This window comes from Zootoca vivipara, chromosome 14 (genome assembly GCF_963506605.1).
Source record: "Zootoca vivipara chromosome 14, rZooViv1.1, whole genome shotgun sequence".
Lineage (NCBI taxonomy): Eukaryota > Metazoa > Chordata > Lepidosauria > Squamata > Lacertidae > Zootoca > Zootoca vivipara.
Window position 1 is genome coordinate 41596971 of NC_083289.1, and position 13927 is coordinate 41610897.

The 13927-nt window shown below is 48.2% G+C and overlaps 1 protein-coding gene across 1 annotated transcript in view; it reads left to right on the top strand.

Moving 5' to 3' along the window:
• The window catches only part of ADAP1 (ArfGAP with dual PH domains 1), a 73008-nt gene extending 64003 nt beyond the window's left edge, over positions 1–9005 (top strand). The window contains exons 9-11 of the mRNA XM_035131487.2: positions 1898–1969; positions 3993–4221; positions 5319–9005. Coding sequence (XP_034987378.1) covers positions 1898–1969; positions 3993–4221; positions 5319–5347 — 330 coding nt within the window. The 3' untranslated portion in view covers positions 5348–9005. The remainder of the gene's footprint in view (positions 1–1897; positions 1970–3992; positions 4222–5318) is intronic.
• The last annotated feature ends 4922 nt before the right edge of the window (positions 9006–13927 follow it).

The window sequence follows — 13927 nt, forward strand, 5'->3', positions numbered from 1 at the left end:
AAGCTGAATTATGCAACACAGCCATCATTGGTCAAATTGAGCTGTTTTGCATACCATCTTCTTCTTTTTTGCATTATTTATTACATTTATAGACCATATTTTGTCCTCCAAGGCACTCAGAGTGGCATCCATTGCTTCCTGCAAAGAATTATTGTCGCTGTATAACAGACTTTGTGCTGGGAAGGCAAGTCACTATGCCACCTGCACTCGCATCATAAACCTAGCTGTCTAGGTCCCTGATGATCAAATCGTCCACTATCGGGAGTATCTCCATCCCTTGCAGGAGTATCCTTGGCAGGAGAGAACAACTCCTCATTCCACAGGGAATGGGGCCCTTTCTAAGGGATAATTTCCCTTAGAGTGACGCCATCTTTCCTGGAGACCCTCCTTTTCCATGACAGCAGAGAGCTGTCACTCTGGGACGCAGATACCGTGTCCCTAAAGCAGAGGTTCCCAAACTAAGGCCCGGGGGACGGATGCAGCCCAATCGCCTTCAAAATCCAGCCCGGTCTGGGAATCAGCATGCTTTTACATGAGTAGAATGTGCCCTTTTATTAAAAATGCATCTCTGGGTTATTTGTGGGGCCTGCCTGGTGTTTTTACATGAGTAGAATGTGTGCTTTTATTTAAAATGCATCTCTGGGTTATTTGTGGGGCATAGGAATTCGTTCATATTTTTTCCCAAAATATAGTCCGGCCCCCCACAAGGTGTGAGGGACAGTGGACCGGCCCCCTGCTGAAAAGGTTTGCTGACCCCTGCCCTAAAGGCTTTGTCCACCAACGTCTCAGCCTCTTTCATCTTCTCCAGGTCAGCCATCTTGGCCTCAAGGGAACAAACTCCTTCCCTGGGGCGTAGGAGCTCATTGCGCCAACTACAAACCCAGGGCGTCTGCCTGACTGGCAAATACATGTGACATTCTGCGCAACACACTGGATAGCTCTGCATATCTGTGTTTATAGTTTATTTGAAAGCTCGGGGTTTGTTCAGTCACTAAGGTGAGGGGCAAAGCAGTCTTCCTTAGACTCCATGCCCTGCTGTCAAACTCCCTCAACGCACGTTGGACCATGGCGTCCTGTCACTGGAGCCAAGAGGCCTCACCCCACCCCCCTCAACTGACACATCAGCATTATGAAAGGCCCAGAAGCTCAAAGGTCTGGATCAGGTTATATTTGGGTTAATTTTTGGTTTTGTTAATTTTCAAACTTGTATATTCTGCATAGCTAGAGAGTGCCCTGAGTAAGTAGAAATCACTACTGTATCTTGTTTTTGAGAGGCGCCATTTTTCTCTTCCAAACCGATGGGTTCTTAACCCTCCAGGTTTGGATCCCAAGCTGGAATGAAGAGTCTGAGCTTCAGAAAGCTGCACTTACTATGTGTATACCTTGAACCTGGCGATTATCTCCAGACGCCACATCCTAGACAGTTTCTTGGGTCATCTGTTCCTAAATCTAGCCTCGAAGGCAAGCACACCAGTCTTGCTCACTGTTCACACTTCACCATCTCTATCCTAATTAAGAAGACGTGCAGAGAGATGGTTTTCTTGTTGCCGTGAGCCAATAGCATTTTAATCAAGCTGTATCTGTGGCTAACCTATTCATTAGCTGCAAATTAAATAAATCTAGGCTTTTCGCCATACTTTAATTGACGTTGCCCTTTGTAGGGGGGAGGGAAGAAAGTTGCTCAATCATTAGTAGCATTGTTGGAAACTATTTGATTTAATTGTCATATCTACATTTTGGCATTGCACTTCAACATGTTCTATTCACACCTGAAGAAATAAATTAATTGCCCGTGGCTGCCCTCCTAAGCATATTGATTGGAAATAAATCCCACTGAACTCCATGTAATACAAATGTTTTCTCCACTGTTTATTTCCTCTTTCCCATTCTTTATTAGCAAACTGAAGGCTTCAAGAAGCGGTGGTTCACCATGGATGACAGAAGACTAATGTATTTCAAAGATCCCCTGGTAAGGCCCATGTTTACTAATGATCTCAGGCTGATTCAGGGACTGGCAACCACAGAACTTCACGGCAGGATTTCAAAAGATTCCACTTTCCCAAAGGATTTTTATCTTTGCTTTTAATGATAACGATTCTATGCATATTTGTTTTCAAACAGATTTGTTTTCAATGGTGGCTGTTTTATATATATTTGTATATTTTTGATCAAGGGGCTTATAAATGTTCCAAATGAGGGGGGGGATTAATAAGGGCCAGTAAAGACTGGAGATAAGGGTGGATTCTGTTCAGTTCACATTTTGCACTGATTTGCACCTCCTTAGTTAATACACAGATCAGAACGGGAGTATCCTTTGAATTTCACTGTTCTCTGAATTTTGTGAACCAGTTCGTTCGTTCGTTCATTCATTCATTCATTCATTCATTCATTTCTGTCCCACTGGTCCCAGAAATAAGATGGGGCAGACTTAATATGAATGAACATGTGCAAAACTGTCATGGAATGAAACTAAATTGATCTATCCAGTTTTGGGGAACTGCAAGTGGGGGGAAATGGTGGTGTGCTCATGTCCCGCTTATGGGCTTCCTATGGGCATCTGGCTGGCCACTGTGAGAACAGAACAAATCTATTCAGCCTTGGTCAGTCCCCACCTGGAGTCCTATGTCCAGTTCTGAGCACCACAGTTCAAGAAGGTTGTTGACAATCTGGAACCTGTGCAGAGGAGGGGGGCCAAAGGACCTGGAGCAAAGGCCAAGATGATCAAAGGCCTGGAAACCAAGCCTTTTGAGGAATGGTTGAGGGTGTTGGGTGTGATAAGCCTGGTAAAGAGGAGACTGAGAGGAGACAGGATAGCCATCTTCAAATATCTCAAGGGCTGTCACATGGAAGATGGAGAGAGCTTGCTTTCTGCTGTTCCACACGGTAGGACCTGAATCAATGGATTCAAATGACAAGAAATATTATTCCAACTCAGCATTCAAAAGATAGAATCATAGAATTGTAGAGTTGGAAGGCACCCTGAGGATCATCTAGTCCAACCCCCTGCAATGCAGCTGTCCCATATGGGGATCAAACCTGCGACCTTGGTGTCATCAGCAACATGCTCTAACCAACTTAGCTATCCATGCGAGGTGATGGTAAGAGCTCTTTGATAGTCTCAGGAGGTTGTGGACTCTCCTTCCTTGGAGGTTTTTAAGCAGAGTTTGGATGACCATCTGTCAGGCTCTCTTGCATTGCATGAGGTTGGACTAGGTGACCCTTGGGATCCCTTCTAATTCCACAATTCCATGATTCTAAGATGATGGACAAGATGGGCCACTGGCCTGATCCAGCAGAGGTCCTCTTATATTCTTGCCCTTTCACAGAAAAGCTAGGGCACAATTTTTATTAGTCCCAAGTTGGAGATGCACAGATTGAGATGAATTGGGGGTGGGGAGAGAGAAAGAAAACTGAGAACAGATAGGCAGTGGAATAAATTACTGTCTGAAGCTGCAACATTTCCCTTTGGGGCTGCAGTTTTTGTGTGAAGTTGCTTCTGTCAAGGATGCTGGGGACCAGTTGGGATGCTGGGAAAAATGGGAGACTTCCTGTTCATTTTGAAATGACTTCCTTGAAAGGTCGGGGGTTTTGTATACAGCTTGAGAGAGGGAAGGGAATTGTAGTTTCCAGTTGCCTGAAATCAAACCTTAACCCCCATCCACCCCCCACAAAAAAAACTCGCTGCAGAAATCTTTGAAGCCAAGAAGGTAGGGACATTATGTCAACTGATCTGCAAAATTTTTGTTTGTTATCTCATGCAATGCCCTTCATCATAGGAGATATTGCATTGCATTGCATTGCATTGCATTGCATTGCATTGCATTGCATTGCATTGCATTGCATTAGTACTTTGTCATAAGTCCCTAAGGCATTTTGAACAGGGACAACAGTGTCGAGCCTTTGGAATCTAGGGAACATGGATGACTTTTTGGAAGAAAAAATGCCGTTGCCTCCTTGATCTTCTGAGATCCTATGCTATGTTGCCCGCACAGGATGCCTTCGCCAGGGGGGAAGTCTTTATTGGAAGCAAAGAAAACAGCTACAAGGTCTTGGAAGGGCTCCCGCCGTCCATCCAGGGGAACCACTGGCAACATGGAATCACCATTGTGACTCCAGACAGGAAGTTCCTTTTTGCCTGCGAGACGGAAAGCGACCAGCTGGAGTGGATCGCAGCTTTCCAGAAAGTGATCAGCAGGCCAATGCTTCCGCAGGAATATGCAGGTATGGCAAAGGGGTGGGACGTGACTGGGAATGATGGCGGGTCAGATTGTGTTTTGAAGATCCGGTTCCCAGCACCCGCTGCTGAAAGGAAGACCTAAGCCCTGTAAGGGAGGGGGAAATGGGTTTCCTCATTCGCCATTTAGAAGGAAGAAGGTGGAGAAACTTAGGCCACATTCACACCATTTAAAGCGCTATCATACCACTTTAAACAGGCATGGCTCACCCTAAAGATTTATGGGAGCTGTAGTTTGTTAAGGGTGCTGAGAGTTGTTAGGAGGCCCCTATGCCGCTCCCAGGGCCACAATTCCCAGAATTCCCTAGGAAAAGGGACTGACTGTTAAAACCACTCTGGGAATTGAAGCTCTGGGAGCGGAAGACTGGCCTCTCAACAACTCTTAGCACCCTTAGCAAACTACAATTCCCAGGATCCTTGGGGGGAACTCATGACTGTTTTAAGTGGCGTGGTCCTGCCTTAAATGTGCAGCGGAGATGGGGTTTTCGAATGTATGCCCGGGAACTAAATCAGTTGACTGACTTTTCATCAGTCAAGCTATTAAGTAATTGATTCACTCTGCATAGGGAATAAAACAAAGAAGTATACTTCCTTTGTTCTTAGCATATGCATCATATTTTAAAAGATACACTTTATACTGTACTTTTTGGAGAGTGATTCCTGTGTGGTTTTTGCTCTGCTGGCTGGTCTGAATTTTATTTATTTTTTCAAGCATAACCCTCTTTGTTAAGTTTCTATGGATAAAACCGTTTTTTTAAAAAAAGATATTCCCTCCAAAACTATTACGTACCTGCCACCCGTGGTTTTTATTAGTAGTTTTGTAATCAATCAAAAGCATTTTAATCAATTAACTGGCTGAACTTTAAGACACAAGGTGAACCCTTGTTGAACTCCGAGCAGACCTACTGGAATTAAAAGACACAACTAACTTGGGTTCATTAAGTCCAATAGGTCTACTGGATGCAACCTGACGGTTGTATCTGCACTTAATGGTCAGGCGTAGTTTAGCAACTAACCACTTAAGGTTGCAGCTGTCCTTTACATGTCAGTGTTTTAATGCTGTTGTTTCCTCCCCTCCTCACAGTGGAAGCCCATTTCAAGCATAAACCATAGTAGTATCATGCTGGAGAGAAAGAAGGAAGGAGAATCTGTTTACAACCCAATAACATTGTTTGTTCCTTGCAATGTGAGCAACGACAACATATTCAGCGAATCACGTCGGACTAGCAAGGTGGGAGGTGCTATAACAGTGGCCTCTGGGCCGGTGACAACAGTGTTGTGGGGCCAAAGCAGACACTTTTTTTTAAAAAAAAATACATATGAAAAGTTGCATTTCCGAAGCTGGAGGTGATGATGCGTTTCTTAACATCTCAGGCTGTGTGAAACACTTCCTTCGGGGACATTGTCCTTGAACATGTGACATGCTGCCTTCGGCAAGAGGCTCATTTGGAAAAATACCCGCACAGTCTACTCCCTCCCTAAGCAGTAATGGTGGCCCACGTTCTTAAAGGGTCTAAACATCTCCAGCGGCCAAGGATGTCTTTTTCAGAGGATGGCAGCCGTTTGCTTGACATATACCGAGAAAACACCCAGGAAAGGGTGTCATGCGTTATGCTTAAACCCACTAGAAAGAATCATCACAAAGCCCAGAAGCACTGTGCACACCGCAAGACAACCGCCGGCTGGTCACCGCATCCCGCGAAGCCTCACTTCATACAACTGTTTGACTAAACGTTTATGTGCATTGGTCTGTGGTTCGCCTATCGCCTTGTGATGCTGCAGGTCTAAGCAGCAGGCCCACCTCTGCTGGACGAAATGGCTTTGGTCATGGCGTGTGGCAGCGGAGGCTCGTGAGGGGGAAGGCAGAGAAAGTGGCGCTCCCCCACCAGCGTGCTTGTCATGAGAGGTGAGGTGCTGGCAGTGAGGTCACCACCAATCTGAAGCTCCTTTGATAGGGAGCGCACCACCGCTCAGATACAACTCCCTCTGTCCCTCCTCACTCTCCGAGCAACCACTGGTGTTTAGGCATTCACAGAGCATTCAAATGGAAGATGGTTGTTCCAAGCCATGCAGCCTGGTGTAGTTCTGGGCTGAGGCAGGCAACTTGGTGCCAAGTTAAAAAGTCCCTTCCCTAATTTCACCCCCCACCCAATACGCAAAGAGGGGGGGAAGTTTATCTGTCGTGGCAATTGTGCTTGCAGCTCCAAGTGTGTGTCTTTTTCTTTGCTCTTTTCGACCTACTGGGCTTCAGCGCGATGACCGGAAATCTGGTCCCTGTTCTGCTGATGATTCCATTTGTTGACATGATCTTGTGATGAAGCCATTTCGGAGTGAGGGTGATGGCTCCTGACCTCACTCTTGATGGACTCACGGGAGTGCAACTGATAATGTTGGCACCATCACAAGAAAAGTGGTGGAAGCCGTGGAAAAGGTAGAGAAAGCCTTTCTTAAATGAAACTTTTCACACTCCTCCTCAGCTCCAACAAAACTGGTCCACCAGAGAGGCTCTATAGAATCTGTTTTGCTACCTCCCTGAGGTTATTGATGTAGGCCAAAAAATGTGGCTACGTATATTTATTTTTTACTTGGGAGGCCACAGATTGAGCAGGCCCAGCCAGAGGCGTGGTGATCAGACCTAACTTTCCGAGTCCAAAATGTGTTGTGACTTTCTTCTGATTTTCATTAACAAAGGGAGCCATTCGTTGTAAAAATTAACAGGAAAACGTCTTCCACATAAGCTCATTGTTAACATCATGGGATTCTCAGCTGCACTTTTGCTACCGAGCTGAAATATATTCAGTCCTTTCAAAGTGTGCCCGCATACACACTTTATTCCTGAAAACGGCTGAATGGCTTTGTGTGACTGGTGTGGTTTTGAGATAAAAATTAGTATGTGGGAAACCCGGGCACAAATCGGCAAGCTAAGCACTTTTAAGGCTGCAATCCTGTGCGCTGCTTGGGAATGGGAGTATCACAGTGGGCATGACACCTGTTGTGCATGCAGGCTTCAGGTTCAATCCCCACTTCTCCAATTAGGGCTGGGAAAGTCTCTTACCTGAAACTCTGGAGAGCCATTGCCAGTCAGTGAAGCCAATACCGAATGAGGTACCTTTGGTCTGACTTGGCATAAGCCAGCTTCCTATCAGTGCAGTGGGATTTTCTGGGGTTGGCCTGCATCACCCGTTGGTTTCAACGAAGCTTAAGCACATGCTTAAATATCTCCCACTGGATTCCATAGGTCTTGAAACTGGCTGGGCCATACCTGTGCATTGGTATGGCCAGGTGGATATCGCACTTGTCCCGTCCATGGAAGAGAATGGAAGAACCTTGTGTGCACGAGTGTGCGCACAGGGTTCTCTGGACAAAGTTCCTTCTGGGCTGCTAAATTGTAACTTGAGAAGTGGCCTTAACAAAAAAAAAAGCACACTGCTCTGAGAAAACGGTGGGGTAATCGAGCCCCAAATTTGCCTGCAGGATGGGGAATCTGCCTGTGATGTTAATAACAGATAGACCCTTTGACAAAACAAAGGGTCTTCATATGGCCAATCTGAGACAATTCCTGGCTAAGCAAAAGCCCTTGCAGAAAGTTTCATGTCACACCATAATCCTGCAACCTTGGCATTATCAGGAGGTGGGCTAAAGTCCCTGAAACTCATGCCACAATAAGATGTGACACAAAGCAAATCTCTAATTTTGCTGCAACTGACTTAACTACTCCCCCCCCACTTGTAAATTGATCTGGCTCTAATTAAGTGCAGTTTGTCACATAACCAGGGTCCTCTGGTGGGAATGTATGTTTGCATAGCCCTAACCCCCCACCCAACCCTTCCCAACACAAGTTCAATAGGCCCAGCTGATCATTGCAATATGGATGAATGAATTCAGAATGAGCACCCCATGAGCTTCCAGAGACAGACTTCCCTTGCTGGATCAGGGTGAAAGTGTGCTACTTGCTCAAGCGTGCATCTTTGCAATCTTACCCCAGGCCAGCCCTACCATTTGACAAAGTGGGCAGCAAAAGCTGGGAGGACACAGCTGGGTGGTTCTCAAACAGCCTTCTTTGCTGCCTTCTGGTATGGTGGAGGAAGCTCTCTTTGCCGCCAGTGTTGAATTAACGTTCACTTGCCAATCAGTTCAGTATCTGTACGTGAATAGCGGGGCTGGAAGACACCACTGCCTCCTTTGTCTCGGGCAGCAAAAACGTCTTGGTCCAGCACCGATCTACCCATCCCTGCACTGAAGCTTGTCCCAGTCTTGTACTGGGTTTGTATCCTTTTCATGCTGATGAGCAGAATGGAGCTGGTCCTCAGGGCATTACCTGTTTTGGGCCCAGACTCTGCAGTGCCACTGCCTCATTCAGGGAAAGCCAGAAAAATCCTGCAGGGTGTCCACTGAAACGAGCGGCACGTGGGCAAGAGCAACGGACAGAACATCCCTGTTGGTTTCCACCCAGGGCTGACTTAACAGCAGCTTGCTGGCAGCTGGGTGGGAGATATGGAAGTGAAATGGTTCTGTACCCAAGAGATTCCTATACAGTGGAACCTCGGTTTGTGAACACCTCGGTTTATGAATTTTCGGTTTACGAACGCCGCGGACCCATCTGGAACGGATTAATCCACTTTCCATTACTTTCAATGGGAAAGTTCGCTTCAGTTTATGAACGCTTCAGTTTATGAACAGACTTCCGGAACCAATTGTGTTCATAAACCGAGGTACTACTGTAGAAGACTGAAAGGGCCATTTCCCAGACTCAGCATGCAGCTTCTTTGGGTAGCTGCTGGTGGTCCCACTGTTCTGCCTGTTCTGGCTACCACCCACTGCTTTCCGGGGAGCGGGGAGCAGCTGGGGTTAAGAATTGCTGTGTTCATTTTGCACAATGTCCTGCAGTGATGCTCAATCGGGAGCATTGTGGGAAATTGCAACAGCAGCATCGAGACCTTGGCGTCTTCTGCTGCTGCCTCTATCAGCCACACTCGCAAGGGCCCTCTGACACAGAAAGGGGGCCCTCTGGAGGGCTTTCTGCTAAGCCCACCCCCCTCTAACCCAAAGCGGGCCCTACAAGCCTCCCCCCTTCAACAAAACAACCCCACTGCACAGGTGGAATGCATTGGAAACATGTCAGGAAGCAAAGTCCATATAGATTTGGTGAAAGGCCCATTAGCTGCAACGGTTGTCCTGCAGAGGTTGTTGGACTACGGCTCCTGCCATGCCTTATCATTCGCCAGGGTGGCTGGGACTGACGGGAGGAAGAGTCCAACAATATCTGGAGGCACTGTGCTGGCTATTCCTGGCCGAGGGCATGAGATCCTAGGTCTTTCTTGCCCTTTTTTACCCCCAGCTAAGTGGCTGTTGCAGAAGTTCATAGATTTTGCTGCTGCCAGAGAACCACCCCCAACTAACAAACCTTCGCTGGGACTCCTGATGAATTAGCAAACAAGTTACAATATGGTAAATATTTCTGCCTTACGCTATTATAAGCCACACGCCCCCTCTTATGGTTCTAGCTGTGTTTACCTTTCTATTATAGTAATACTGACAGATTTAGGCAGCCTTCATGCTTTGCCAACATCTGCTTGCTCTACCACTTGGTTGGCGCTTCGCCTCTCCCCCCTCCCCCGCAACACTGCTGAATTATATTAATTCTCGCTCCCCCATAGGCTCAACAATAATCTCCACCCATTTCTCAAATTATGTAAAAGAGAGCACACCCACAGCAGTATCAGTGCCACACACAATACGGCCTTGGTTTCCCCCCGAAATGATTGCTCAACTTCAGTAAAAGGGAGAAAGGTATGTTTCAAGTCTGAGAACAGAATGCATTTCTTAAGTCAGTGTTTGTAAGATAAATGCCCTCTTATCCATTGCATACATGTGTTAAGTCGCTTGTTATATAAAAAAATTTGGTACTAAATGTCATCCATGCCAATAAATTATTATTCTGTCTGATCAATGGAGACAAATGCCTGGTTAAATTTGTGGAGCAAAGAAATTGGTGACGCAGCCAACATGATAAAGAGTTTTCAAAATATCTACCCAGTATCAGAAGCAGAGTTTTAAAAGTGAAGACGGCATTATTGCATCTCAGCAAGTTTTACTTATAGCACACAAGAGCAATAAATACTTGCCCACAAAGGAGACCAACTCATGCAGAGAAGGGATGGGAAACCTCCACTGAGCAGGTTATTCTGCACTTGAAGAGACTGAGTCATGCCTGATACAGAGACATGTGACAGCAGAATCACCTGCCTTGCAGCAGAGGCTGATGGGAAGACTGCAAATCCAGAGCAGTATATCATGCAGAGGTACACCAGGCAGCCTCCTCAAAAGTAGGCAGCCTCCCTGAAATAGGATGGTCCAGTGATGTGAGGGGGAGAGATGCAGCAGTGATCTTGGCCCATCTCCTCCTCCATGGAGGTTGATTAAAAGGCAGTGAAGCCATAGCCATAGAGATGTACATCAGGCACGCTCTATAGTTAAGCTGTTTGGTGCTTAACTATTCTTCACAGAACACTAGCCCTCCAGAGGTTGGGAATTCCCAGTACAGAAGATCAGTATGTCGAGGCGAAGGGCTCTCTGAAGAGACAAATGCAGGCATGCCGTTAGCTATCCAAACAAGTTGCGCCGGATTTCCCACCTTTGCCAGGTGACGCTTTCATACCTTTCAGAGGTACTCCTGCAATAACAGCTGCCTCCAAACCAGCCAGGAGGGGCTATACACCTGTGGAAGCAGGCTCTCCTGTATCTTATAAGGTACAGTTGGTAGTAATATAAGGAGGAGCTTTGTTTTTCTAGGGCAGCACCTCATACATGGAACTCCTTTGCCCCAAGATCTTAAATCAGCTCCCCCTTTACTTATATGTGCCATCATCAGTGGCTGAAGAGTTTTTCCAGCAAATCATTGATATTCTGGTGCAGTTTAACAGTGCTATCCCTCTTGGTGTATATTCAGCCAACTATTCACTTTCAGAGGGACTCACTTCTAAGTGCGAATGGGACTGCAGTCTTAACTATTCCATGTTTGTTCTGCCTCTGGGGGTTCCTTTGGCTGCCTTTAAGGCTGGTTCTGTGCTTGTTTTCTTCTCCTTTCAATATTACATGCAAATTGCCTTGCGGTACTGTACTGGATGGGACGCAGGTGGCGCTGTGGGTTAAACCACAGAGCCTAGGGCAGGGGTCCCCAGACTACGGCCCGGGGGCCGGATGCGGCCCAATTGGCCTGCCAATTCGGCCCGCGACGACCCCCGCTGCCGCTGCCTGCTCTTACAGCGCGCAGCGCGGCAGCGCTCTTCCAGGTCGGGGAAAAAGCGCCGAAAATCCTTTGTGCGCATGCGTATGGGCCTCTCCCGACCCGGAAGAGGTCATTTCTGGTGCACTTCCGGGTCGGGGGAGGCCCATACGCATGCGCACAACGGATTTTCGGCGCTTTTTCCACCCTGGAAGCGCGCTGCCGCGCCAGTAAGCACCCGTGCGCATGTGCACGGGCGCGCACTCCCCTGTCCTCCGGCCCGCCGCGCGATCGGCGCGGTGGGAACCGGCCCAAACGCCGGTAAGTCTGGGGACCCCTGGCCTAGGGCTTGCTGATCAGAAGGTCGGCGGTTCAAATCCCTGCGACGGGGTGAGCTCCCGTTGCTCGGTCCCAGCTCCTGCCAACCTAGCAGTTCGAAAGCACGTCAAAAATGCAAGTAGATAAATAGGAACCGCTACAGCGGGAAGGTAAATGGCGTTTCTGTGTGCTGCTCTGGTTCGCCAGAAGCGGCTTTGTCATGCTGGCCACATGACCTGGAAGCTGTATGCTGGCTCCCTCGGCCAATAACGCGAGATGAGCGCCGCAACCCCAGAGTCGGTCACGACTGGACCTAATGGTCAGGGGTCCCTTTACCTTTACTGTAGGTCACGACTGGACCTAATGGTCAGGGGTCCCTTTACCTTTACTGTACTGTGAGCAGCTATGAGAAGGGTTGAGCCTTGGAAGGCAGGATACAATTACCGAGATACACAAATAAGCATCTACAGCCAAATTTGGAGCTTTGTGTGCTGGAAGACACCGGACAGACAAAAGGAAGTACTTATTCACACAGCATAGTTAAAGACTACGGAATTTGCTCCCATAAAATGCAGCGGCATGCCCAAACAGGCATGCCCAAACTTGGCCCTTCAGCTGTTTTGGGACTACAATTCCCATCATCCCTGACCACTAGTCCTGTTAGCTAGGGATGATGGGAGCTGTAGTCCCCAAACAGCTGGAGGGCCAAGTTTGGCCATGCGTGCTTTAAAAGAAGATGAGACAAATTTGTGGAGAGGACTATTATGCACAATGGCTATGATCTTCCTCTGTAGGGGGAGGCTTCTGAATATCAGCTCCTGGAAGCCACAGGTGGAGAGAGTGCTGTCATGCTCAGGTCATGCTTGCGGGCTTCCCACAGGCATCTGGCTGGCCACTGTGAGAACAGGATGCTGGACTAGATGGGCCACTGGCTTGATCTAGCAGGGCTCTTGGGTTCTTAATAGGTGTAATATTTGCAGGGCTTGCCGATCAGAAGGTCAGCGGATCGAATCCCCGCAACGGGGTGAGCTCCCGTTGTTCGGTCCCAGCTCCTGCCAACCTAGCAGTTCGAAAGCACTTCAAAGTGCAAGTAGATAAATAGGTAGCGCTGCGGCGGGAAGGTAAACGGCGTTTCCGTGCACTGCTCTGGTTCGCCAGAAAGCGGCTTAGGTCATGCTGGCCACATGACCCGGAAGCTGTACGCCAGCTCCCTCAGCCAGTTAAGCGAGATGAACGCCGCAACCCCAGAGTTGGTCACGACTGGACCTAATGGTCAGGGGTCCCTTTACCTTTACTTCATGATCTAAGAACTGAGATTACATGTATACAGAGCAGACAGAAAAGGACAGTGCAGAGCAATGTCTACTGCTAGTCATGTGCGTATGGCTCATATCAGTTCCACCACAATCTGTGTAGCTAAAGGAGGAGCTTTCCCTAGTGCCCAGGAGCAGTGCTGGCTCTACGGCCAGGCTGGGTGGCGCAGGGCGCCACGGCACCGGCCCGCCAGGAGGGGCGCCACGCGGCTGCTCCCGGCCGCCCGCCGGGGAGCAGCACTTTTGGCGGCCGCGCTGCGCGCTGAGCCCGGCACCCACCCATCGCGCTGGAAAACGGGGCGGCAGGGGGCGGCGGAGGGATCCGTCGCACCACGGCGCCAAAGGTGCCTAAGACGGCCCTGCCCAGGAGCAACCCAACATGTCCACTGGAAAATATTTGTCTCCCCCTTCTCAATGTACTCCTGCAGCACTTCGCATCAAGGTCAGCGAACCCTTCATGCCCTGTTCACACTTTGCCGTTTCAAAACATTCAGCTTGCTTCACAAGGGCCTTGCTACCCAGGAAGCATTTCCCAACTTGCACGGGGTATGTTATTTCTGCAAATGCCTTTAAAGGCCAACACCTATTTCACAACCAAATTTCAGAGAAAAAAAGCCTTTCGAGCTTAACAGAGAAAGACTGGCAAGAACGTGGCACAGCAGTGGGACTGTTCCAGGGTTGCTCAAAACACCAGGTTTGGGTGCTCAATCCATTATTTGGAACCTGCAAATAGGAGGCCAGTTCTGGGCATCACACATGAAGGTGGATGTTACAACGGAGGAGGGTTCAGAGAAAAGCTGCGCTGATGAAAGGTCCTGAATGCAAACCCTGCGAGAG